Source organism: Neopsephotus bourkii, unplaced genomic scaffold (assembly GCF_033783945.1).
Source record: "Neopsephotus bourkii isolate Nb327-2 ecotype Australia unplaced genomic scaffold, CSIRO-AGI_Nbou_v1 NB_1036, whole genome shotgun sequence".
NCBI classification, from domain to species: domain Eukaryota; kingdom Metazoa; phylum Chordata; class Aves; order Psittaciformes; family Psittacidae; genus Neopsephotus; species Neopsephotus bourkii.
Genome location: NW_026901525.1, coordinates 3,773,818 through 3,801,780, shown reverse-complemented (window position 1 = coordinate 3,801,780; position 27,963 = coordinate 3,773,818). Strand labels below are relative to the sequence as shown.

Genomic DNA, 27,963 nt, shown 5'->3' with positions numbered 1-27,963 from the left:
GAGACTTGCCATGAGATCTGGAAACGCGCCCAACGACTGCCATTGCTGGTGGCCCCGCTGCAGGACGGGCTCTGCTCAGAGCTGCTGGAGAGCCCACGGACAGAGACCACCAGATCCCAAAGCAAGTAAGTGCCCTTCAAGCCCTGCCCAGGCTCCAGCAGAACAGTCTGCTCCCTTCCTCTTTGCGAGGCAGGCTGTAGTAACCTGTTGAAAGGAAAGCCTGGGGCACAGGGTACATCAACTGCCCCCTCATCAGGCAAATTATTCCCTTTTTCTTTCCACTATAACAAATATTCTTTGGGGGAAAAAAAAGAAAAGTGTGTCCCATGAAATCTGACTACTTCAAATTCTGAAGCACCATAAAGCAGCTGCTGCATTCGCTTCCCCACCACATTTAAAGAAAACCAACCACACACATCAAAATATTTACAGGAAGAAGTGAAAGCAGCATTCAAAGGAGCAAAATCGAAAATTAAAGTGTTATAAGGAAGCTACTGTAAACAGCTGATCTTTACAAAGAAAAGCTGGATTTAGCACTGAAAAATTTATGCCAAATCATGTTTCACAGGACAAATAATGGTAAGAGGGAAGCACGCTCTTCACAGTAGTGGCACAATATTTACTGTGGGCTCCCAGAACAGAAACAGCAACATTTATAAACCCAGCAAAGCTTCAGCACATGTCCAGTTCCTAACATCCACACAAACAGCATGTGGGCCTGAGCCACCTTGCCTGGTCCATGAAGGGGTGTAAATGGTCATTTCATCTTTAACATAACTAGCTTCACTGCTGGGGAAACAGATCATTTCATAGAGGAGATGAGGAGATGCGGAAAGAGAAGTACCTACAGTGATGTCAGGCAGAAACCAGGAATCACAGCTTGGAGTACTGGCTCCTTCCCTTTCTCCTCTGTATCCTAAATAAGCAGAGATGTTAAGAGTCTCCAGAATAAATACAGGAAAAGGGAAAATGGGTAACTGCAGAACCACCAGGAAACCCATGGAGATGCCCATAGTGGTAGGTTAAATTACACAGCTGAAGTACTTTACAATTAGCACATGCTCATCAGCCACAGATTTTGGTCCTGTCAGCTGTCTTAGCAAAGACAACATCATACAGACCAGGGAAGGGCTATCACATACCAACATTCCTAATTGTATCCTTTAAAGCATTTTATTCTTAAAGCAATACAGATCTGGTCTTTAGCAATAAGTCCATACTGGCCAGCTTCACCAACATAACTTCTAGCCCACTCAACATGCAATCACAAGCAAGTGCAACTGGGCAGACAGCAGATAAAAATAGGTTTTGTCTTACTACTTTAATGTGAGTTATGAGCCTTGGGGTCCCTGCAATGAAGGCAGGGACTGAGACAAGCACAAAGACCAGAGACAAACCCAGCAGCTTCGGTTCAGATGAAACTAAAAAGACAGCAAAGCCTATGGCTGAAGTGCCATCCCTGAGCTCAGAATAACGCTCCTCTACCCACCCACTGAGTGGAGTTACCTTTGGCAGCTCATGAGGGCACTTCTCTCAGCAGTGCTTCCCTGTCATTAGCCAGCAGAAGTGCCCTCTGCACACACACTCCTACAGCAGGGCACGATGATCATCACTTGCTCACAGACCCCAGAGTCACTGCACCTTCCACCAACAGCCAAGCTGGAATGTTAGAAGTGTACCAAATGACTGTACCAAGCTCAAGGAAATGCTTTAGAATAAAAGCACTTCAAGTGAGACAGCCATAAGGTCAGTTTGCTGCCTCTGAGTAGTGCCCTCACTACCTCTACTACTCCTGAAAAACTCAGAGAAAGACAGATTAAGAAGAATCTTTCAGTATACACCAACTGTCAGTAAAGCTGGTACCCAATTCATCAACTGCAATAGCATCAGTGGCCAAAGGGAAACAAGTGTAGTTGCTACCTCAGCTCTCTTCAGCTACAGCCAGGGCACAGTGGGAAAGGTGAACTTTACTCTGGTTCAAAAGAACACCTGAATCTTACATAGAACACTCGAGGAATGTAAAGCTCAGGAATCTTAATCAGACTCAGTTTTAAGTCAAACCTCCTTTAACAACAGCCATATTCCGCTTTCTTACAGCAACTACTTGCTAAATGAACCAGAGGGACTTGAAAGCATATACAGAACCATGATTAGAAACAAAGAACGGGAGATGAAATTAAAAGCTCTCTGTGATGCTCAGCTTTCTGCTAAATCTGTTATCACCGGCCTTCTGTGCCCAGCAAAGTCCTACAAGAGCTCCAAGGGGCTGGAGGATCGCAACGTGACAGGTACCAGCAGCACAAAGAGCAGCAAGCTGGAGGTGCCACTGGTACTGAAGGACACAGCCACAGTCAAAGGCATGGGCAGCCAGGTAGTGGCTGAGAAAACAAAGGTGGTGAAGGAAGTGAGCTCTGCCAAGAGCACTACAGCCGCATCATCAACAGCTACAGCAGGAAGTGGAGCCAGAGGACAAAAGGAGCAGCTCCCACCACTTGCCAAGACTTGCTCCAAAGCCAGTTTCGATGCAGTCACCAGGAACGCAGGTATGAATCTGGGCATGGTCCCTGAGCACCACCTGGGAGTCATGGGAAAACTAAGGCATGAAGCACAAGCTGCCCTACGGCGATGCCTTTCCCAAGCCTCATGCAAGAGACTGAAAACTGCCCAATGATCCTTCCATCCGAGAATTCCCATGTTATACCAGGATGCTGGCATCTCCCTGCGCTCTGACCAGCACCTATCCAGTGTCCTTCTCACACGCTGAAACAGAGTAGAAATAGGAAGGTCATGATTACAGAGATTTAGGTATCTCCTCATCCTAGAGGCCTGTTTTGGGGCTCGTAGCACAGTTTTGGGTGTCAGTGTTATTTTCGGGGGGGAACTTGTTTCAGGGGGTTTGTTAGGGTTTATTTTGCTTGGGGTTCCTTTTTTATGTCATGACTTTTGGGTTCCCATTGTGAGACATTTAAAAGACCCTGACTGTAGTATCCTGACATTTAAAAGAACCTGAATGCAGTATCAATAACTACATTCCTGAAAGCATCTTAGAACAGGCAAAAACAGTGGTCCATGCCCAGATCTACTGTTTAAGTTTCTCGGCTACAGTAATGAGACACAATCAAACCTATTCTCTGTTGCAATATTCTTATCTACGAGCTCTGAACTTTAGGCAAATGTTCCTGTTCTATCCTCACAATGTGATTTGTTGTCATGGCTCAGGCAATTGGCTTTATTCCAGGTCCTGTGGGTCACAGTATAACAGCCCCCAAGAAGTGAATCTGAACCACTCATTACTGAGTTTGGGGCACCGTGTTGCAGACCTACAGCCTGCAAAGCAACAGGCAGCTTAGATGTTGCTTAGAGGCAAATCTTGTCCTCGTCACTGCAAATGTTCTAGAGACGCATGAAGAGAATGCATGTTTATTAATAGCTTTAACCTTGTTTTGTTTTACAGTAACTACTGGAACATTGGATAAGAAAAGTGTTAAATACAACGCAAGTACTTCAGGCTTTACTGCTGCTTCAGTGATCACAGGACTGAACCAGCCGGTGTGGCAGAGTCTGAGCTTCCCTCTGCTTCCCATCTTTCCCAACCACTTCCCACAGTTTGAGGTAAACAAAACTGACCCACATCTTGTGAGAAGAGCAGGAGAGCCCCAGAGCTCTCCGCCTTCATCAGTTCCCTGCTGCATCTTTTCACTGACAAGTACTCGCGTCTTTTATAGTTTTGAGCCCTTTATTTATGAACAGCTTGCCCCTTGACTTACAAATATTTTAACGTAACTTATTACAAACGTTTCTCTGGTAATAACCATGCAGCCACAGCTCTCCCTGGGCTGTGCTCCCCTTGCTCCCTTTGATACCCTTTGCTCACCCCACAGCTGCCAGAAGCTGTCACCAGCCTGTTACAAGAGACAGAGTGGGCACACACGACACAGAGCACACGTTTTCCCGGACAGAGCTCCCCTGAATCCAAGGGAGTCCAAGCATTTTCCTTTCTCCATTAAGTCAGTGAGTAGTTGGCACAGCAGATACCTACTCAGCAGAGGATGCGCACCCAATGCATCCACCTCTCAGCAGTCACCTGTGAACTGGATACGTCCAAAGGCAGAACAGAGAGTAGGAAGCAGACTCTTACTCTGGAGGGCTCAGACTTAGGAGACTTTTGCCCAAAGCTAGGAAGTACATTTATCTCTGAGCATAACGTCCCCATAAAAAGCTCACACTCAAGTCATTAATGGACCCGCTCAGACTGGTTTAGAAATCATGTCTCATATCTGCTTAACAGGGTCCATACCCCAGAGTGAGGATCCCGGTCCAGCAAGCTCTGCACCCCTCCTTCGCATGCTACCCAGGACAGGTACATCTCAGTGGTTATGAACATGCTTTAATCTGCAAGAGCGCAGATGCTGAGCACAAGAGAAGCCAGAGCAGTTTCTCATGTGCCAGGACTGACATCGCTACCACCGCAAAAACAGATCTGGGGACAAGATGCTGAAGTGTGAGATGTTAACACAGCTTGCTGGAGCATCGTGTGCTGCAAATAGCTCAAGAGAAAGCCTTGAGCCTCTCACTGAAAACACTTCCTGCTTCTGCTCCAGTTCTGTATAAAACTGGGAGACACCACAGCGTGTGTCTGACAGAGCAGCTCTGACAACTCCAGTTTGCACTTGTGGCCTTCCTGCTTCACTTCTGGTTTTTAACTGTAACCTATTCCTCTTTCCTCCCCAGGTACCTCTATACAGCCCACAGCAGATTTTCCCACCACCTCACACTCCCATAGTGAACTACATCACCGTGGTTCAGCCGGCGTATCCGTACCAGCAGATCAGCCCAGCCATGCTGCACAGCAACATCCAGGACCTGCCACCAATGGCCAGCAATGGGATTCAACTCCTATTTTCCCTTTCCCAAGGGTATGGGCATGCAGATTTGCTTCCTGGTGCTTAGGAGTGTGCGTTTGCTGCTGTAACCCTGCACAGAGCTAAAGATTCACTCAGCAGTTGGGTTTCATAGTTACATTCCCACCAAATTCCAAATCCAAACCAAAGACTTACTAGAAAGTCTAAACTGTAAGATAATTGATGCAAAACCACAGTAACTAAAGTGGGGTGAAGGAATGTGCAGCACTGTGCTATAGGAGATGCCACCTACAACTTCCAATCGATATTATGGATTAAAAGTATAAACAGTTTAACTGAAAAAGAGAAATGTTTCAGCATGACAGGAACCAAAATATTTTGACACTGTCAGAATGAAATTAAAGGATTCATTTTGCTGCCTTTCTATAAAAACTGCAGTTAAAAATCAACATATTCCAAAGGTCTGGAAGAATAATCTCTGGAAATCTGAGTTGTGTAAATCATCTTCTGTTAAATGCTTATGGGACAGACAGGAACAGCACATACTTGCATACCTTCCCCATAGAGCGCCTTTCCAGAAATCGCATCACACATCCAAAAAAAGGATCTCCAAGAGTTCCATTATTAGGAGGGAAAAGCAGTACTTTGGGAATCAGATGCAACCCCTGAAGCTTGACTGTGTTTTGTGTTTCAGGCTCCGTGCTGTGCCTGGAGGAGCTGTGACACCTCACCTCAGCTACATTACCAGCAACAACCCTGGCAAATTCTAAGTGAAGCCTGTTTTCCTACCCCAGTATCCAGAGAACACTCTTATCTACCTGTTTAAGTCCTAGGGTCCTATGGGGATTTCATGTTTGCCCCAAAGTGACTATTTCCATCTCGAATAATCCCCTATGATTTATATAGTACAGAACAGCTGCATGACAATTCATCTGAAATGGGTTTTTCTTAGGACGACAGAATAAGCAGGGGCTTTTTTGTTGTTTGGAAGATGTATACAAATAATAAAAATGTTTTATTTATGACAAATGCCTGAGCTGTTTAGAACTGAGGGTTGGGGCAATAGCAATGGTTGACAGAAACGAGTCTTGGCCACAGATTTCAGAGGCAGTAACTCCAGCTGTATATTCAAAGAGAGATTAACACAAATACATTCAGTAGCTGGGTGGTGCAGCTCCATGTATGACACATTCCTGTTATTACCTCTCACACTAATCCAGATGGGAATCTGTTTTTTACTATCAAAGAAGATCAAGCCATAAACCTTGTGTGGAGAATCCTGATTAACTATATTCCACGGGTATTTAATTGAGGAATTTCCAGGCTCTAACATTTGACAGTGAGCCCTTGCCCCTGCAAAATAGCTTCTGGAGCCTGACACTGGCTGTGTGTCTGCTGGATTTTAGCCACAGTCTGCTGGGTCAGAAGCAGAAGAGTGATTAGATGGGATCCTACAGCCTGCATGATACACATCAGAACAAATTACCGCAGCAGCCTCTCCCAGCCTTAAAACTAGTGAGTAAGGTCTCTGTCACCAGGATCTGACAGCCTGCAATCACCCAGTAGTAGGCAAATCAGTCTGCTCTTAAATTCAGAGATTTACACTTTCCTTAAGATTACTGCACCCATACACATCAAGATGTCAAATTAACTCTTCACACTGCGTAACAGAAGTCTGGGCACGTCACAGATAGTTACAGGTCCTACAGGATGTAGAGCACCATTCGTTCCTGGAGGAGCTGATGGGACCAAACACGCTTAACCTCTGCAGGCATGCAGAGCTCGACCCTTTCTCAACTCCTTTCTAGTACCTCCATTACTACCTGACACCACGTGCTGCTCCCTGGCCAAACCCTTGGGTCTGTAACTCATCCATATCCTCCATTATATCTGTTGCAGGCTTCTTTCAAAAAGAATTTCACAGAACAAAATAATTATTTACTTAGATTTTTCAAAACCTAAACTTGGATCAGAATTTGCTTTGGCTGAATTCAGACACGTTCTGCCCCAGTAAACTCCCATTTTCTTGAAGTAGAATAGAAGATTGGATTTTTCTTCTGTTAAATCCACTGGCTGTTTTTCTCCAATATTCCTAATGCAATTAGCATAACAAGATAAAGGAATCATCAAGCCCCTTTCCATTTTTCTTCCTTTATAAAAGGACTGATGACAAACTGGAAATCAGAATCTGTATTGAATTACATTTGCCACAAAAGAGTTCATTAAGTAATAGTACATAATAAAAATCGTCTGTCAACTTGAAGGATAGACTAAATCCACTTAACGAAACAGCTGGTTATTTTCTAGAGCACTCTATAGCTCATAGAGTCAATACAAGCAGGGAGAAAGGCTGAGACAAAGGGAAATAAGAAACACTTCAGATATTAACATGCTGAGCCACAGTGTCAAGGCTTTTGTCTTCCGCTCAGTCATAGCATCACTGTAGGTAAGGCTTTGCCCGTGGTACACTGATTTCTCCCTCATTCGATCAGTAGCAAAAGGGGTTTTTACCAGGAAAAGGATTACGAGGCTAAGCGCATGACAGACCATGAGATGCTTCAACAGCTGGAATACCATCAGGGGACCTGAATTTGAATCTCACTCCAACATATCAAATGCTGCATGATGATGACAGAGGCAGGGTCAGATTTCCTGCCCCCAGCTTCCCTGCACAAGGCTGGAGCTGCACTACCACATCCTAGCGGAGGAGCAGCACTGCTCCCCCCGCCAGGAAACTCAAGTGTGAAGGTGCTCCTGACTTGCAAAGTTTGTGCTCTCAGCAGCAGATCTGGGAAGAGAAAGCAGAAGCATCAGTGATAGTCCTTCACTCTAACAAGCTATAACGGCTCCTGAGAGGAAATGTGCTTCCCTTTCCATAGTCAGCTCACTCACCAAATGATCCAAATCCATGGAAACCACCTGGACTGCTCTGGCTCAAGGAATTTGTTCCACAAATCCCTGAAGTCCTGTAACATGCCACATATAGTGATTCCCACAGGTAACACCCAGCGCCATAGAACAACATGCTGGGAGCAAAGGGCAGCCGAGACACAGCACCCCTGTGACCTGCACTGCCCATCTTGCATGCATTTAACAAGTCTCCCAAAAGCAGCTCTTCTTAAAGGGGATCATTTCCATTTTACTCTTGTTGACTCTTCACCATTCACGACTTTATTACAAAGATACTTTCAGTGGTCCTATTCTTGCACATATGTATAGAGGTTTTAGAGAGCAGATTTACACAGTCCTATAATAAAGTCTCAGAAGAGAATGGATGTAGAAGTCCTGTCGTGGCCTATACTTGACTGCACACTAGATCCTTCTCAGTCAATCAAAGCTAAAACCAAAACTAGTTGGGAGTGTTAAAAGTAATCTGTTATGCTCTCCTGTCTTTAAGTCTCACATGGAAACAGTGAGGACAGACCTGCAGGCCCAGCATGGTGATGATCACAGCGGAGCCAGCCGAGGGGCACCTCTGATCCAGGCAGAGCTTTATAAAACCTGAATGCACAATGAGCACGGACACCACCACCACACCAAGCTCCCACCTGAGCAACTCATTCTCTAGACCTGCGGTGCTCATTACCTGCTGGAACTGGCCACAAGCCACTGCAGTTTCCAGCTTTAGACACAAGTTTTTCCCCTTTCAAACATGCCCTTGTATTGCCCTGCTGCTGAGAACCACAGAGCTCCTCACTGAGTAGCAGTAAGTCCTGCTGAAGATGTCCCCTCTCCTGCGTGAGGATCCTACCCCTTACTCTTCTGGAACAGCAAACTGGGAGAATTCAACTGGCATTTGTCAGAGCTGCACGTCCCTGGGTTATCTGGAGCAGAACCACCCTCATGGGTAGGCACTGAGCAGCATTCCTAGAGTCATTCAGCCCAGCTACCCAAACCAAACTCGCATGGCTCCCAAGCCCATTACACATAAGATAATGTGGGGAGGGGGAACTGATGGAATAGCTATTAATCAAAGGATGGGGTTTATTCTTGTGATGTCACACAGTGCAGAAATGGAGCTTAAGCAGTTTATTAAATTACAGGAATGCCAAGAAAAATAGATGGCTTTAATAATACATTTTTGCCTATCTGTTATATTTTATATGTAGCTTGCAGAAGAATTAAAAAATTTTCTATGATATAAAATTGCCATTTAAAAGGAAGAAAAAAAAAACAAAATAGATTCTGTCACCAATGGAGAACACAATTATTCCAGGCTAAAAAGTTCATTCTTCTGCTCACATGCAATCTTACTGCAGCTCAGAGCTTAGGGGAGAGGAGAAGGGTGGCATGGCTCAAAGGTAAGAAATGGTCTCTGAAGCTTGAAAGCACAAGTGCATGAGGTAAGAGAGAACAGCAGCCACAGATGCATCACCCAAGCAGGCCTGGCTCTGAGGGAGAAAGCTCTCAGGCTGGCTTACCTGGGCAGTGCTCTGCCATCACCCTCATGGGCTGGACACACCAAGCACCCAAGTCTAACACATGCTGCTGAAGCAATGGAGTTCTGGGATGCCTACATACTGCAGCAGCAGCCACAAGTCAGCAGAGGCATCTAAAGGAGGAAGAGACCTGGCCAGAACCCTTGACCCTTCACCAAGATCCAGCCCACCGCAAGAACTAGGAAATGTGTTAGTGAGCAGTTCCAAGGCCAGAGCACTTTTGTAAGACTGTTGGCATGAAGAACATCCTCCCATTATCCACAGCCACCCTTCAGCAGGGACAGCCTTCCTCCTCTTACCCATCTCTTCAATCATTTCTACCTCTTAACTAACAGTTCAAAGAGCATCCCTCTCTATATTCCCAGGCCCACCTCATTCTTCTCTTACCCTCCCACAATCTTACCTCCTCTCAATCTCCAAGGCTCTGCTGTGACTGAGCACACACACACACATCCCAACTCCTGCAAGCTGCAAAGTGAGTCACATCATCTGGATGGAAGGTTTCCAAAGCAAACGCCCAAACAGTGTTGACGAACTGAGTTTCTTTCCTCTGGGAACAGGACTCAGGAACGCTACCATGGGACCTCGTGCTGTGATTCAAGATGCAGTATGTCTAGCAGAACAAGTAAACATGAAATTCTGAACCCATACCCTTCAGAACTGACACTCAGAAATGCTACAAGCAGCAAGTCTGGCGTTTGAGATGGCTCAGTTATGTTGATGATCCAGGAGCCAGTTTCCACATCTTAAATTCCTTCAATCTCTCAGCTGCACTTCACATATTGCCCTCCAAGCACTGCCTTGCAAAGACAGAGTCTGATAAGCGTGTTGTACTATTAGGATCTCTTAGTAGGGAGCAGACTACATGAAGCCTATATTTATCAATCTAACTGCAATTGCATGGGGGTGTCTATGCTATTTAAGGAGTAAATCCATCTGACAGAACACTATGGTTAGGGATAGCCCAAGGTTAGGAGAAACACACTTCGGAACACATCCAACATGCTGGTATGTGAATTTAATCTCCTTTTCATATTCACCTCTCAAACATGGCCCTGTTAATCTTCCACAGATGCTTCTACCCATCAGAAATGAAGTGTCTTATTGAACCTGCACTCCCCTCGCCTCTGAGCGCAGACTGTGTCTCCTGGGATAGGGGAAGTATCCAGCTGAGGAAGTGAGCAGCAGGAAGCAGTCTATACACATTTTCATGTTTCACACTGGGCTCTCCTGTTCCTTTGGGGCAGGATCTGTGGAGCTCTCTGCCCCGGCATTCAGACACACACAGAATACAAGGCTAGAAGGAAATTACAGAGGTCACTTAGTCCAAATCCTACCCTATGGCAGGATCAACATTACATGACATATCTGCCTAGGTGATGTGAATAGGGTCGACACAGGTAGAGCTGGTCCTGCCTTGGGCAAAGAGATGGTTTACTGCAATAAGAGTTATTCATGTTTACATGGCATGTCTTCTTAACAAAAAGGAGCCCAGCTGTCCACCAAAACATCCCTTTCCAAGCATTCACTGCCAACACACCCTGTCCCTACACAGCAACTACTAAGACCAACTTCTATCTTACCTGTGCAATTGCCCCCTATAGGTGCTGTAATGCGCCTGTTTGGGGAACAGTTACCCAAACCAGGCACAAGCATTTTACCAAATGCAATCCGCCAGGGAACACTGGCTTGGGTTTAGTGTGTTTGGGGGGGGATTTAATTTAAAAGGCTGGCTCATTTTGTTACAGACAAATCAGCACAGGATTAATAGCTCAGTGCTTTGTCCACCCACTTCCTACAGTATCTTCTCTAGTAGAGTTTGTTTCTAAAACAAGCCCTGTTTTTCATGCAGAATTTGCTGATATCAATGCACCTCGAATGTTATTTTCTCTATTCATTTGTTCAGAAGAAAGCAGATGAATTCCTGCTGCAAGCTCACAAGCAGCTTCACCTCCGAACTCCTGACCCATACAGAAAGATTCTGATGCCAGCTTCCTGCATTAATGACAAACTGTTAGAAGTTTGTTGCCATTGGTTATGAAGCCTCTGACACGGATTCCAGAAATGGAAGAGGGGAAGGAGTACTTTCCATCCTGGTCACTTCAGCATTCCCATTCTCCACACATCTCCACAGCCACCGGCACAGCTCAGGGATGTGGAGACACTGCCATTGTCCTGAATTTGTTCGGGCAGAAGCCACTTCACTGCGCTTCCCAAGCCAGGAAAGTGCCTTTGTCCCAAAGTCTTTTCCAGGACCCCAGCAAGAGCACAACACTCATTCAAGCACACAACTCCGTGCAGCAACACAAGCCTGCAGAGGCTGCAATGACTCTTTCGACCCTTCTCTGCTCTTCAGGTTTCTCTCCAGAACTCCCTCATTGAATTACCTCTTTCCCTGCTAAAACTGCTCACACGCAGGTTTCCTCCAGCAGCAGTAACACCCAGGAGGTCTAACACACAGTAAACAGATGGCAACAGACGGCATCACACCTTATGGAGCAGGCGGCGAAGGGCTGCGCATCTCAGCCTCTCCCCATCAGCTCATCCCACCACAGTGCTCAGCACAGGACCCATGCCCGCTCTAAGACTTCCCTGCACAAAGAGTGGCTCAGAGCTCCCATCACCCTTAATGCGCACAACCAACAGTGAAATATTAATTCTACATCAAAGCACATCTGCATAGGCACGAGCCTCGAGGAGCAGAAAAGCTTCACAAGGCAGGGTAACATCACTGCAGGCAACAGTGGTGAGTTCAGAAGCACAGATCACTGCTCTGGCCACTTGAGCTCCGTGGGGTTTCTTTAAAGTCTTGTACAATTTGTTATCCAGTCATTCTTTTCCAATGGGCTTGTTCTGCAACTTATCTGTATGCACTGAAAATTGGGATCCATGGAGTGGACGCAGTTACTTCCCTCTGTCAGTTAAGATCTCCTGTACATCACACAAGTCACTGGCAAATGCCCACTTGCTGCTGTGGCAGCACCATTTGTACGCTACTGAATTAATCTTATTAGGAAGCATTAAATGCAGAGCATCTATTCCTAACTTCCTTTCATTTGTATAAATATGTTGCTCTGCCATGTTCTCTAATTGCTTAACATCTGCTAGAAGGAAGAGAAAATAAACACATTATGGCAAGAACAAACTGTAAAACCCTTCTAAAAAGTGAAAATGTAGAAGTGTTTTATAGGAAGGGTTGAGAAAACCAGGAATACCAAAGCCAAAAAAAGGAAAAGCCATCCAACCCATCGAGTGAGAAATCCTCATCATCAAGATTCCTGCACTAGGACAACTAAGTTCACTCAGTTCAGTTTGAGCTCTGGATTTAAGTGTTAACTCACTGTAAGCGGTGGTTGGCCGAACCTCAGCTCCTGTGAAAACAGAAAGCCCAAGAGCCACAAAAACCATGGACAAACAAGAGCTACATACCCCAAAGTATCTCCTACAGCACAACTATCAGGGCATCAGAGCACTTCTGGATCTCAGGTTGGTGTTAGCTTCAGTTTCCCATTTCTAGGCTTGCTAAAACAACTTCCTAGTGAGAGACATAGCTTATACTGCAGAGAAGAAACCATGGTTCACCAGCAGGAACAGAACAGCTGAAAAAGCCTGAATTCATCCGATTTTGCCTGCTCAAGACACACTGCTCCAATCTCTCCTTTTCTCTCCAGCCTCTATTTTAGCTCCTGTTTAAAAGAGGAAAACAAAGCCTCATTTTCTCTAAACCCCTGTGAAGTCCCACGGTGCAGCCTGACCCTGCTGCACATCCCTCGCACCCTTCCACCCCATCCTGACGGAGCTCACAGTGCAGGCAGATCTCACTGCACAATTCCATGAATGACTCTTAACCACAGGCACAGGGGCCTATGAACAGCATCTCATCCTTGTGAGCTTGTTTTGACAGCTTCTCTGCTGTTGCCATTCTTTGCCTCAGTCAGCAGCAGGCCAGGTACACCCACAGCCTAAATCATGTGCAGGTGAAGAACTTACTGGCTTTAGCATTTTCCCCTCTGTATTCTGTAAGCTGAAGTCAAACCATTCACTGATAGAAGCGGCTTGTACAAAGGGGAAAAAATACCTCACTTCCAAAAGATATTTCATCCAAAAAACTATTCATGGAGCCTGATGCTCTGAGACAAAGGTAGAATGGCACCAGGAAGAACAGGGTGCAGTGCAAGTCAGCTCACATGCTGGCAGTTTCAGACTCTGCACCTCCCTGTATCTTCTCAAGCCATACCTGAAACACTTGCAGGCCCAACTTGCAGGAATTAAGGATAAGATCAATGTTTTAAAAGCCAGTAGATCTTCTGGCCGGCTGCCTTCAAAGATGTCTTATTCTTAAACCACAAAACCAAGGCCCGTGCCTATGGGAAAAGGTGGCATGACAAACAGCAGTGGATGAAGATCACATTTTTCAGTGTCATTGTTCTGCACATAATTCAGTCGCAAATCCACAGGAAATAAAATAGGTTATTAGAGTGCAGTGAGCAACTGACTGCATCCAAACAACTGACCTGGTGCTGAGAAAGCCAACACGAAGCACACTCATTCCTGATGCAGTTATAATCACCCCAGCAAGGAGAAAGCCACAACCCCCAACCATTCATCAGTGTCCACAGCCACATGCAGAGGTGCCAAATCCTGAGCAGTGCCATGCAGCATCCCCCAGAGGGAAAGGGCACAGGAGCTGTGAGAAGGGCTGAGACATCTCACGAGCAGCACACGTTGAGAGAATTCATGTTTCATGATCAGGCTGGGACCATTCTGCATGGACTCCATGGGTGACACTCACTTTGCATGTGTGAGCAAGCACAGGCTGAGGTCCAGATCAGATAAACTTCCGAAGCAGAAGTTTACTGGACTGAAGGAACACCGTAACCACACAAAGGTTATAAAGTTAAGTGTGATCTGCAGCACAGGCTGCACTAACAAGAGCTACCAGGGCTAAAAGGAAGAGCAAGGATCACAAATCTCAGTTTTTTTCATTATATTTCCACATGAGTAAATGTCTCCCGTTAGTTACTAGAAGTAGGTGAACAAACTGGAAGGTGCACAGTGAATGGCAATGGCCCCTCAGGTCCTGCTCACAGACACTGTGCACTGTTCTTCACTTGTTTGACCTTTACTCTCAGCATCCTCAAGTCACAACCACCCCTACAATCTGGCTGATGGACACCATTTCATTTCTCCCCCCTCACTGGAGAGACACCAAGATAACCAGCACAACACACACTGGGGTTTCTCCAGATCAGATTGACCATTTGTCTCCTGTGGCTATTCAAAGCTTTCAGGCTGCTCTTTACCTGTTATTTGCTCTAAAACATGAACACTTGGATTTTCATCAAAAAGCAGACTCAAGAGATGCTTGCTGCTTGACGAAGACAAGGCTGAGAAATTATGAAGAGTCTAGATGAAGGCAATCTGTCCTAGCTTCTGGTCAATCCATCAGTGTGTAACAGCACAGCTTAAAGATGATGGGACACTATCCTGGTATCAAGTAATGGGCAGAGACTGAGCTTGCAAGAGCTCACCCTTCATAGGCCATGGAGGCAATTCACATCCCTGTTCCTATAGCAGGGAAAAGCCAACTCACTGAGTGATTCCTTGGTTGAAGTCACACAAGCTCTTTGCAGCACAGATTCACTGCCACCCTGAGCCACTGCCAGAGAGGGGAGCACAGGGTGGCCACAAAACCTAAGTATGTTCTTTCTCACTGGAAAGCCTCCCCAGGAACCGGGACCCCTCAACCAGCACAGACTGTCGCCATGCTCATCAGACACGCTGCAACTGGGCAGCACCACATCACTCTGCATGCTCTTGTCCTTGCCAAAGGACAAACCAATTCACACATGGGTTTACGGTTGCAATCATCTCCCTTTTAAAGCCCAGCCCTTTACCAGGAGGATGCCTCTCTGGGAACATGTGAAAATTCCACCCAGGGACTCCTGTCCCAGAGGACAGGGACCCAGGGATGCAGCTCCCCAAAACTTCCATGTGCAGCAGGATGAACTGCAAAAAGTGGCAGAAAGCAATCTGTGAAAGCCACTCAAACATTATGAATGCATCAAGCAGGGCAAACAAGCTTCCAATTATGCTCAGCATTTGTCCTCTTTGCACACCTGGGAGGAACACATCCTGCAACTCACCTTCACTTCACAAATGGCCACGCAACGGGGAAGGAAAAAACACTGAAGCATGAAATCTAAACCCCGCATCTGAAGCGAACTGTGAAACAGTGAAGGCAGCACAGCTGGGTCCAGGTGAGGGCCCTCATCTGGGCACAGAAACCCAGTTCAGTGGTGAGGACCGAAGCACCCCCCCATGCCCAGCAAACCGCCCTTCAGAAAGGGAGAAGGATTCAGTTGGGTAGGAAGAGCTGTGCTGAAGGCACAGGGTGGAAAGCACTCAACAGCAGCAATTTGTACCAGATTAGAAGTTAACTCTTGGCAGCAGCAGAGGAGCAATTACAGGCAGGAATCTGGAGCCAGCTTTGGCTCTCCTTTGTTCCTGTGGAAACAGAGCAACTTTAGGGAAGTTACTGGGCTAATGCTGAGGAAAAACGCTAACAGCAGACTGCAGAGCTCTTCCGAGCCTCGGCAGACAAACAGAGCCTCATATTTCACTGCTGCTCTTTTGCAGTCATTTGCTAACTGGCACGGGCTACCGGAAAACGCCAATATTGCTGCTCAAGACCTGCATTTTGGTTGTCCTTTGTACACCAACAGGAGCAGGCACGTTTTCAATCGGGCAAGCCAGGCAGCTCACACAGAGCTTCTGCTGCCTGAGCTCCTGCGCAAGCAGTGGAGCTTTACTGGTATGAAGACAGAGGAACATCTGAACTGCTCTCAGCTAGGAAAGGAGCTGAAGTCTTGGGACAGCTCTGTCCTAGCCAGGAAGTGTTACTAAGCAACCACAACTTCAGGGAAGCCTCGCTGGTATCAGCAAAAAGAGGAATGCCTCAGCAGGGCTGGGGACCAGGACAGGTAAAGTGAGGTACCAGCCCCAGCGGAGTAGGGGCCTTTTCCAGATGCTGCAGTCAAACGGGGGCCAGAGAGAGCAGGTGTTTCTTCAGAGCCATTTCTATTTACTACAGCAGACACTGATTCAGGATGAAGGGAGGCTGGCGATGCTATTTGGATCAAACCTGGTGGGAAGGCAATTGGCTCAGCCACCTGGCACACTGGGAACAGGAGCAACCTCAGGCAGGCAGCCAAGCTCGCAGCGCAACAGAAGGGGGGGTTGCTTGTTTCTTTATTGCTAGCACGGATGGGACTGGGTTGGCAGATGGAGGTAGCAAGGTTTACATCGGTACATAACCCGCACGCTATGGACATCAGTAGTTTGCAGAGATTTTTGGACTGTGCAGAGCTTAGCGCTTCATCTGTGTCACTGCTTCGGGCACACACACCACTCCTGCACCTGCACTGGAGCTGTACAATGCCTGGCATCACTCAGAGAAAGCTCTCCCTGGGGCTAGGCCACCTTCCATCGCCGACTGCTAGATGGAAGCACAGCAGTTCTGGGCAACGTGGCAATGGCGTCACTGCCCCCTGCTCCCGTGGCTCGGAACACGCTTGGCCCAGAGCCATCCTGCTGGAAAGAAGCAAGCCCAAGGTGAGACAATCCTGGAGAGCTGCTGAGCCCAGAGCCATCTTACAGGACCGCAGTGCATAAATAGAAGGGGTATAATGACCTGAAGAAGCAGGTGCATGTTTTTATAAGAGCATACTGCTCATCTGAATTGGATCCAAAACTCTTCAACCACTTTATATTTAAAAATGCAGCTTCCCATTGCTGTAGCAAACAGCATCACCTGCCTTTCTGTACTGCCTGTTCTTGAAGGAGATCGGCTATCAGCTATCAATTGCAGTAGCAAGCATCTAATTTGACTTTGGCAGTGAGATGACAGTGTCTTGAATGCTAAATTACATCTGCAAAAAGGTCAAACCCATGGATACCTGAGCATTTACATAATTCAAGCAGCTCATCATCCGTTGCCTCTTCTTTTTTTCTGAGCTACTCTAAGGCAACAATTTGACATGACTTTTGGGAAAGTGACTTAGTGGGTAACGTTCTTGGGTTTGACCTTGCTTCTATAGTGTTAATCACTGCCCCTAGTAACTGCCTGCACCTTCAGAAGGAAAAGAAGGCAATTAGTTGTAGGAATCAGCCCTCCCCTACAATCACTATAATAAACCAGGAACTCCTGCCCTGGAACGAGCACCATTCTGTTGCCTACCATAACCTCCCAAACCCTCCTCCCTTCATAAAACAACACAGAGCAATTCAATAGACTGTTGCACTGAACTGGCAGCTCCTCTGCCCATGTACACCAATGCACAGCGCTGAAAGGCATGCTGGAGCAGGCACCACACAGGAGTGCAGCAGACACATTCATTTCTCAGCAGTGCCACTGATGTCCTGAGCACCTTTTAAAAGCCCTAATGCAGAAAACACTCAGTACAATGAAAAAGGATTTCTGTGCCCTGTTCAGAGCAAGGCGCACAGTCAGGTCTTGCAGGTCCCAGTCCCACCTGGCTCATTTTCTGGATAACAGATCAGCCGCTTTCCCTCTCAGTGCCTCAGTTTCCTTCCCTTTCCCCAAGAGGCTCAGGCTGTGCAGCAGCATAGGCTGACTGCTTGGGTGTGCAGTTCCAAGCGTACCTCACTGCTGCTAACCTCTTCAAGCTTTCCTCATGGTTTCTGTTTTGCAGATGAATTGCATCTTTGTAATTAATCTTCCTCCTTATAACTCTGTATGTTAATTACCGTGATTATTTCTGGTAATTCCATTTTATAAATGTTCCTAAAAGTGTGAAGTGCTGGCTGCACGATCTGAAATGAAATCTCTGTTCAGGAAATGCAATGAGAGAGCAGGGAGGGCAGGGCAGAGTCTTCAGAAACTGAAATGAAATTACAGTGAGTGAGGGGCATTTGCGCTCCTACTGAATTCCTCCCGTCTCATGGCTCCTTAGCCTAATGGCCATCAATCAGAGCAGGAGCACACTGACCTTGCTTGTGCACAAGGCAGAGATCACTCCCTCACAGACCATTCCCTCCCCGTCATATCTATGGAAAGAAATCAAACCAAAAGAAAGTTACCTCTGGGCAAGTGCATTCCTTGCTTGCTTGGGAAGGGAAATTCAACAGATCCCAAGTACACTGAACACCTGCACCATCAGCAAAAGAAACCCATCACCCAGGTGTCAATACCCCCCCTCCTGCAGCATCACAGGGTTATGTATCATGTTACATAGCACTTGCTCCAGCGCCACCCAGCCAGCTAGAGTGGTCTGCCTCATCAGCTCGCCTGCTACTTCCCTCCCAGCTCATTTCTCCACTTGAATCTCCCTTCATCTGAATTCTAAGGGGTTTCTTTCTTGTTTGAGACCTGAAAGCCATGTTTAGGGTTAATAAATATCTCTATCAATAGAATATTCAATCAGTATGAATAACTATCACATCTCTCCCCACCCTTCTGACTGATGATAGCTAAATTACTTCTAAATATAGCCCTTAAAATCTGCATTAATCCTGTCTGCTCAAACGCATTGGGTTTATTGACAGCACAAAGATACAAACCAAGCACCTGCATGGAACACAAACTTACAGAACAGGAAATAAGAGCAATCCAGATTAAACACACCTTCTATTAACCTTGTCTTTTGGGTTTTACTTCTCTGAAAGCCAGGATTACCACCAAATAACCGTTTCATTTCCAGTCATTCTGGACTTCACCCTAACTAGACAACTGCACAACAGCACCACTTCCACTCACATTATATTACTCTCCAGCTTGGAGAAACATAACCAGAGTGAGATGACTCAGAACACTAAGAGGTTAAGAACAGTAATAGGAAATGGAATCTGAGAGCTCTGTCCAATTAAAAAGCACTAACAGCTCAATGGTACCCAAACACCGCAGCTCGCATCATAGCAGAAAGCAATCCTATTTCACAAGCTTTGGGGAGATCTTGGAGAGGCAGTAGGCAAAAGCAGTCAACTGTCTATGACCACATCTGTTTATGCCTGACTACCCCCAGTGAAAGCAGCCCCGATCAAGAGCAGTCTCACAGCTCCTTCCATGCGCATACAAGTGCAGCACATGCAGCTATAGGCAGTTTTGGCTGCTAGTTACAGTGCAGCAAAAACCAAAGCATCTTCCACAGTGAACTGACTTGTCTGGAGGAAGCCCTTCAAAGAGGACAATTCAGGAGCAGGTAACACTGGAGTCTTCAGCTACTGGCCTCAGCACCATTTAGCTGGTACACTGTGCTTTCTGAAGTCCACCATAAGCCTATAGATACAGATCTGAAGTCAGCCCTGGTTGGCTCTGGTGTAAATTACAAATAACTCCATTAACTCCCAGAGTTACATCAAAGCAAGAGTAAATAAGGCCCTGATCATGTTCGCTCTAAGGACAGCCTGTCCATCACAGTTTGGGTTAATGCACTTTGCTGCTAGTTCTGGGCTGCTCGCCATCAGTAGTAATTGGATTGCAAGAAAGGCAGGTATCTGGTTCCAAATGACATTTTTATCAATATCTGTCTGTTTACAGGTGTCTGTCATAACCTTCAAATACACTTAAATAACTCATTCATCCAAGCACTGAACATATGCTGGGAGGAAGATTCATCAAGCAAATGCACAACTACTGCTCAAGTTTTTGCCTTCTAAAAAACCCCACCTTAATGGAAAACCTCCCCTTGCCTGAAATTGAGGGGCAGCGTGGAGCGCATGGCCAAGAAACACGAAGTATGTGGGGCTGGTGAAGGAAGCGCTCACCCCAAGAGGGGCTTTCAATTCCTTCTTTATTTTCAGCAGGAATTATTATTCAAGGCTTTCAAATGAACAAACCCACAACTACGGGAGGGTTCTTTGTTTCCTTACAAAACAGCAGTATTTTGGATTCACATGTACTACAGCACTACACTGTGAACACTGGAGCCCAGCTCCACCACACGCTCACTGCAACGCAAGGACCAATAATGACCTCTATTCCATATAAAACCTTGGTACTCCATCCCTTCTGGATCCTCATATAGAAAGATAAACCTATTAACATTCAGAGCCAAACCTTTTAGCCTCTCCTGAACCAGAGCAAATCAGACCTTCTGGTGCCCAGCCTGCTGAAATGCCTAGCGACCCCAGACACATCTGAAACTGAACTTCTACCCCAACATCACACCTGCCAACACAGCCCCCAGGACAGCACAAGCCATACGGCAAGGCCTCAGTCTGTAAATTCAGATGTGCATTAGATGGACGTCCCATGATGCTGGAAGGAGAACAGGGGATCCCAGCTCTCGGATTGGCACTGCAGACTCCCAGAGCACAAACAAGTACAACTGCCACACTTGGCACCACTACATGTGATGCTGTTCAAATGCTAGGTTTAGACAAAAACGCTGCCAAGCCCACTCAGCACACAACGTGCTCACTTAAGGAATAGCCCCATGCTTAAAATGCCAATTCCTCAAACATTCCAGCCTCCACAAACTCATTTCTATTTATTCTGCCTTGCTAATGACCTCACAAATTAGAAGGCGGCTTACGTGTATCCAATTAAACCTCTATGACAATGTCTTCCATGTTCTAGTTTAATATTAAATCTAATTAGGACAGCAAGAAGGTGGTGAGGGGGGAGGACTGAAACCTGGAAAGTGTCACCAGCAGCTCCTTTTCAACATCTGAATTGGAATGGCTTTCAGCCAGATGAGCAATTACTCCAACAACAGACAGGGACAACCCATGCATGCGAGGCCCATATGTTCCTGCCTAGCCCCAGCGAGGAGCACTAGAAGTTCTGTCACTTCCCAGTGCTCTCCACGCAGCTCCAAGAGGCACCCCATGCTCACATCGCTAACCTCTCCACTTCCTAATCTTTCTGTTCCTCTAGCTTCCGAGGCAGCCGCCAAGTGCCACTGGCAGGAGGCAGCAGGGATGGAAAACCTGAGGTTGGGGTCATCTCTCTCTGCTCTGGCTCAGTGGGTAGGATGCGCTCAGAGCAAGCTTCCTCCAAAGCCAGGCAGCACAGCAGCCAGCCTCAGCAGGGACAAACAGGCCAGCACACGGGGGTGAAGTGACCTGACTTCATGCTCCCCTCAGTAAACACACAGGGTAAAAAGCAGCCCTTACAATCAGCAGCACTAGAGCTCCTTGCAGTAGCACAGGTGTTAATGAGGATGGCACTACAGAAGAGCTCCTCTCTCTTGCCTCAGGACAGACAGGTTGCTGCCCTGGGAGAAAGGCAGCTTCCCAGCCAGGCCAGCAGCAGCTCGTGTCCTTCACACTTGTTCAACACAAGGTTAGGCAGCTTTAAGTCTCTATGACATCCTTGCTGTTCCGAAGTACCGCAAGATCCTGTCCTTCAGGGCACATACAGCCAGCCACACAAGAGCTATAACTCAAACCCTGTTACTGTCATCAGGGCAGCAGATGACAAATCTGCATGTGGACACTCATGGATGAGGTACTGCTTCATCAGCTGAAGTTAACTGTGCCCATGCTGCTAGCACGTTGCACTAGCGCAATAGCCACTCTCTCATGGATTAAACTAATACTACTTAGTAACTGATGCACATCAAGCAACTGGCAGTTACTGACGGGCTGTGGTCCCTGCAGTTAACATAATTGCTTAAGATACAGACTCACTCTGACAGCTGGAGTGATCTGATTGCTCCCAAGCAGCAGGGAAAGAGGCTCAGAAGCCCAAGTCTCACATCCACCCCAGGAGGCAGAGGTCTTCAAGTCTTCTGCCTTATGTGACCACATCATAAGCCAGGTTCCCAATCTCTCCTTTTGAAAGGAGAGCCACCACAGTGATTCTTTTAAAGCATCTCATGTCCCCAGTCCACATGAAATCAGAACAGCTTGCATTAATAGTAGCCATTGCATATTACATTTACACAGAGCCCTTTGTCCAAGGATTACAGACTCTTCAAAACTTAATTAAGCTGGATGCCCCCCATAAGATGCATTAGATTCTCTGTCAGCATTTTTAGACTAAAACACTATTTTACAGCAGTTACTAATCAGCTGTAGATTTCAAGTTCCTCACCCAGGGAAAGATTCAATTCCTGCCTTTCAAGCACAAAGCTTAAAATCAGGATTCTTTAGGTTCTGCCATTGGCTTGCTTTCCTAACATGAGGCAGCAGATACTTAAGGAATTCAAAGGGGAACCTGAACACAACAGGCTACCTGCTATAGCCTCAAGTCTGAAATTAGCTATTCAGGGCTAACTCTTCCTCTGGATGCTCTGACATCATGTCACAACTGGTTTGTTTCTCACTGTGCTAGCAAGCTTCATCTGGGCCTTCTTGATTTATCTGCAAGGCTAGCATGTAACCAGAATGAGGTCTGTCCTGATGTTCTGGCCATCACAGATACCACAAAGACACAGGTACCACAAAGCCTCCTGGGTGACTCCGGTCCAGCACCGATGCCATCTGATAAGTCAGGTTTGACTCTTGCTAAATACCACCTAACACAGCAAGAGCCCAACTAAGATCACACTCCCCAGTGCCACTACCATAACTACACTGAACTGTCCCACTTTGCCTCCCACTCCCACCTGAAACTTCTGTTGCTTTTGCTCCTTCCCACATCAAGAGCCTTCTTGCCCATTCATATTTCTAAATGTGAGCAGAAAGTCAAGGTAGTCAGAACAAACAAGGACAAACCAACCTCCTTATTGCAGTGTTCTGACCTCCCAAAGAGCAGGCCAGAAAAACCCACTTCATTGGAGTAGCTGCACAAGATCCTTTGTATTGTGCAGAGCTGTGACTATGGCCTCACATCTGCAGCTGAGGTCAAAGAGATTTACCCGCACACCTCTGAGACCTCACATGCCTCAATTCCCCCAAGCCAAATGATCTATGGGTTACGCTGACTAACCTTTCCACGTGTTGTCAGATCCTGAGATCCGACAAGGTTCTCTCTCTGTGACCCGTGTCACAGTAAAAGTATTCTTTATCCTCTGTGGAGAGCAGTGGGATTGTTAGAGGATATGCTATAGAAAACAGCTCTGTTTTTCTACTGCAAGAGAAGCAAGCAGATCATCTTCAGGCCTGCTAGGGAAGTCAAGGGAAGTGGAATACGCAGATCTCCCATGGATCTGCCTATGCTAAAATGACTGCAGAAAGAGTTGTGAATGCAGGGAGCACATCCACTACCATCTGGACATAACATGGTCTGAGAAAAAGTCTACCAAGCAGCTAGGAAAGGGATTGCCTGAAGAAAGAACAAAACACACCAACTGAGATAAAGGGTACCCTGGGCAGAACAAGCCTCCTTCAACTCTCAATCTAACTTGTGTTGCCATGGGCCCCACATAGTAAATGGTTTCATGTCAGAGCACTGCCATCAGGCTCCGCACCAAGGGTACAGGCTGATGGGGAGAAGCAGAGTCCCTGCTTTCTTTTGACCCAGCCAAACAGGCTTCCCACTTACAGAACCCTGTGCTCAGCCCACAGTAACTCACTGCCATGGTGAAGAGATGCTGCGCCGCTGGGAAGAAAAGGGTTATGAGGACAGGGCTTAAAAATAAATCAACTTTTGTGTTGTTTTGGAAGCAATATATGAAAGATTTGGTAGTAAAAGGCATTGTATAAATGGAGGCACTATTATTGTTTGACAATAAAAAACCCAAACAGTTTTCTTATATTTGCTTGGAATAAAACCATCTTGCAGCTGTCTTCAGACAGGCTTTTTAACTGCTTTCCGCAGCTTAATTTTCCCTTTTAGGTTTTTATTACATTTAAATTAAAATTATGCCTGTAAGCAGTCAAGGGCAACTTTTAACAAGTTTATCATTGCTGAACTTTTCACTGCTCATCTCTATCACCTTTGCTCAGGAGCCTGTAAACAAAGCTTACCCCTTTCCCAATACCCCTCCTCTTCTCCGCTTAAGCAGGAGTGATTCTCCCACCCTTTGTGCTTCCTAAGAAACTGCTTCTCATGGCACCTTATCGCCCTCACTGCAAGAGCTCTTCTGAACTGTCAGCCAGAACAATGCTTTTTAGGAAAAAAAACTCTACCCCAAGTGTTAGAATGTAAGGAAAACCTGGAACAGAGAAAGAAAAGCATCTTTTTCACTGAGAACAGACATGGCCAGGAAGAGCAAAGCCAAAACCACCACCTCTTCCCAGTGCAAAATTTTAGCTTAAATAAATAACCTTGGAACAGGAAAAGGTCTCTTGAAACATGTAAGTGACCTGCGTTCTCAGATTTCAACTAGAAGCTGCCCAGCAGCTCTGGTTCCTACCAACAGACACCACCCTCCGTTATCCCCTTTCCTGCCTGCTTCCCTCCTCACCAGTACTTCTGGAGTCATCTACTGATTTAAGCTTTCTGAAAATCAGGACCAGAGGCTGCAGTGTTGGACCGTGTCCTCATAAGAGCCAATGAGTGGGACTACCCCATACCAGAGCCTATGGGTAGACTGAGGTTTCCCAGGCTGAATTTGCTCAGAGATTCCAACACAGAATAAAAACCATCCTGCATCACAGCAGCGCCCAGCAGCAGACAAGGGAGGAGACGTTCAGCTGCAGATTGTGTTCTCTGTCTGAACAGCCCCTCCTCTACCTCCTCTGGGACACAAGAAGAAAGCAGCTTTCTTTTCGGAGTACTGCTTTGAAGTAGCCCGAGTACAACTGTTTGGCAACCCCTTTCAAATGAAAGCTGCATCTAAATACCCAAAGCACACTAAGCAATACCAATGGGAAATACCTCCACAGAGACTGCCTTCCCGCTCTTGTACCTTTATTTTCAAGGTTCTCCACTTCAGTGGGGGCAGCTGCGACTGCTGCAGGCCAAATTAATGTGGCATGTTAAAGAGGAGAGCAGCACACCTGCTCTCTAATGAAGATTTTACTTCTGTTGCTATATTTATTCACATTTCACTCAAACTAAATTAAATGCTATGCAGACTCAAAGCTGCTCTTTGCTTATGGGGAAACAGCGAGAGCCCCCAGGTACATCTACAGCACAGAGTTAGGTAAATAATTAAGTTACCTCATATACTCTCATTTAATTCCCATGTCTGGATTTAGTTCACATTTTCTGGGTTGAATATGTCTTGTTACATTAGCTATAACTATCCCATTAAAATAATCTTCAGACTGTTTGGGGGTTCTCTTGATTAATGAAGCTTCCTTGGATGGATTCTCCCAGGACCAACACATACCAGAAACAAGAGACTTTTGTGTATTTAGCAGTTTTGCTGCCAACAGCTGCACTGCCAGGTCTGTAAAGCTACAAACACCTCAGTCACAAGGACAGACTACATCTAGAAAGGGTTCAAGCAGCCCTGGTAGAGGAAGCTCCAGCAATTGCTCACTTTGCTTATAGCCCAGTTCAGCTTTGCAACAGGGACCACTCTGGGATAAGAGCTTTGCCCCTCACCACTTCCCTTAACCATTCCATCCTTAAGTGCCTCTGAAATGTGCCTGAGCACCTGTGCTTCCCTAGTGCTGGCTTCTGTGCACAGATTAATTGGGTGTTCCAGCTTTCTCTAAAGATGCCATTATGATCTTTACTGGAATGTGGCTCTACATTACACCAGTTCTATTGAAAACTTTCACACAGACCTGTAACGCTATACCCAATGAATCACAGTCATTCCTGGAATAAAAACAGGTTTCAAAATACACTGAAGAAGCATAATGCTGGTAATCTCTGATTTTAGCCATAAGAGGTAACCAGCAGATATTAAGATGCTGCTTGAACAAAGTGAGATTCTCCATATGGCTTCAAAACTCATCTTATTTGTATGTTTCTATGCAAAGGGAGAGGCTCATCAGGGATTCTTTCAGATGCTCCCACCTTTCCCCCCAAGCCTCCACCAGAATAAGCCAACCTGCACTGCTAGCTTTATTTCCTACTTCAAGTAGCACAACTTCCCTTCTCTCGCAGCTCTCCAGTCTGAGCTGGAATTCAGGCAAGCGACATCTCAATGCAGAAAATTATAAACACAGACTTTGCACTAGGTGGTTATTTCAAACCCACCCCCAATTTAAAGCTCATTACTAAATAATACCTACATGGCCACTTCTGTCCTGTGCCCCTTTGCACTGCTAGGGAGCACTTCACAGAGCTAAGAGGAGGTTAGCACTGTGTTGTGATTGCTTAGCACTGATTTAGAGCCCAGGTCAACACTCACAGCTCTCGCTATTTTAATAATGAATGATTGTGGTTCCCATTCAGGACTCGGATTGCTCAGTAAAACTGAACAACCCCAGTATGCACCCAGGGGATCTTCAGAAGGCCTGCCTTCACTGCCCTCAAGAGGTGGGACAAATCGATTGTTCATTACTCATTAACTCTTCGTTAACTGTTGCCACCAACAGCCAAACATTTGTCCTGTAAGCTAAGAAAAAGATCACAGTATAAGTGAACAGATATGGTATTTATGAAGTTAAACTAAGTATGATGAATGAACAGTGCTGGAAGTAAAGAACAGCATCAGTGGCTCATCAGCTGGGGGGGAGGACGATACAGAGAAGAATAGGAACCATAGTCAGCAGATTGTTTAGATAGCAAACATTAACTCTGACAGGTTTTGGCTATTAGGAGCTGCAGCAGCTCAGCGTGGAGGCTTGTGCTGTTTACTCTGCTTATTAACACTTGGGGTGCATGTTTGGAGAAGCTGCCATGGTGTATGCATACTAACAACCCTGCAATTGACTCCAGTGAGGCATCCCTGGATGCTGCTCAAGAACTGCATGGAAAGAAATGCCTCCCAGTGGAGCCAGCACACTTGCCAGGGATGCGTGCCTGGTAAACCCGGCAACACACGCTGCAAGGCAGCCACCCATGCCTCCAAAATCATCACATCCCAGCCTGGCTTGGGTTGGAAGGGGCCTTAAAGCTCCTCCAGCTCCAACCCCTGCCACAGGCAGGGACCCCTTCCACTGGAGCAGCTTGCTCCAAGCCCCTGTGTCCGACCTGGCCTTGAGCACTGCCAGGGATGGGGCAGCCACAGCTTCTCTGGGCACCCTGTGCCAGCGCCTCAGCACCCTCACAGGGAAGAGCTTCTGCCTAAGAGCTCAGCTCAGCCTCCCCTCGGGCAGGTTAACACACACCATATAAATTACCCCCCATAGGAGCCTCGGACAAGAAGCCAGCAGCCTACCCACACGAGACACCGTGGGAAAGCCATGGCTCCCACAGCCCGCTCTCTACAGCCGCCAGCATCCCCCGGGGTCCGGCAGGGCCTCCCCAGAACCAAAATAAAGCTTAAACCGCACCTTTGAGCTCCAGATGCGCTCCTCGAGGCGGCTCCGCGCAGGCCCCAGCACCCCTCGATGCCTCCGCACCGCGCAGAACTTTCCAGGCGCGCTCACTGCGCGCACCCCATCCCTGTCGCGCTCCTCCTCTTCCTGCCCGGCCGCAGTGGCGCGGAGTTCGCACCGAGCCCGAGCAGCAACCGCGCCTCCTTGTGCCACTCATCAGCTTCTCGCACCTTCCTTTCAAAGCTCTTATAGCTTCACTAATCACCGCCCTAATGGCCCCCGCTGGCACCTGTGTCTGATTACAAAGGGGTTGCACCTGAGCCACCCAAATTTAACCCTGCCCCGCAGGCTGCTGGGACCTTGTTTGCAGTGAAACGGCTACAGCTGGAGGTGGGGTTGGGGAGCATCTCAGAGCTGGCAGCCCCGCA

General features: G+C 46.8%; 2 protein-coding genes across 2 annotated transcripts in view; one reads left to right on the top strand and one right to left on the bottom strand.

The window, feature by feature from the left end:
- The window catches only part of CSMD2 (CUB and Sushi multiple domains 2), a 285,979-nt gene extending 258,349 nt beyond the window's left edge, over positions 1-27,630 (bottom strand). Inside the window, exon 1 of the mRNA XM_061360820.1 lies at positions 27,551-27,630. The gene's annotated coding sequence lies outside the window, so the exon portion shown is untranslated. The remainder of the gene's footprint in view (positions 1-27,550) is intronic.
- CUNH1orf94 (chromosome unknown C1orf94 homolog) lies at positions 45-5,891 on the top strand. Its single transcript, XM_061360891.1, has 6 exons — positions 45-125; positions 2,098-2,543; positions 3,455-3,612; positions 4,289-4,360; positions 4,732-4,916; positions 5,557-5,891. Exons 2-6 carry the CDS (start codon positions 2,147-2,149, stop codon positions 5,630-5,632), a joined length of 888 nt encoding a protein of 295 aa, XP_061216875.1. The 5' UTR covers positions 45-125; positions 2,098-2,146; the 3' UTR covers positions 5,633-5,891.
- Positions 27,631-27,963: the final 333 nt, after the last annotated feature.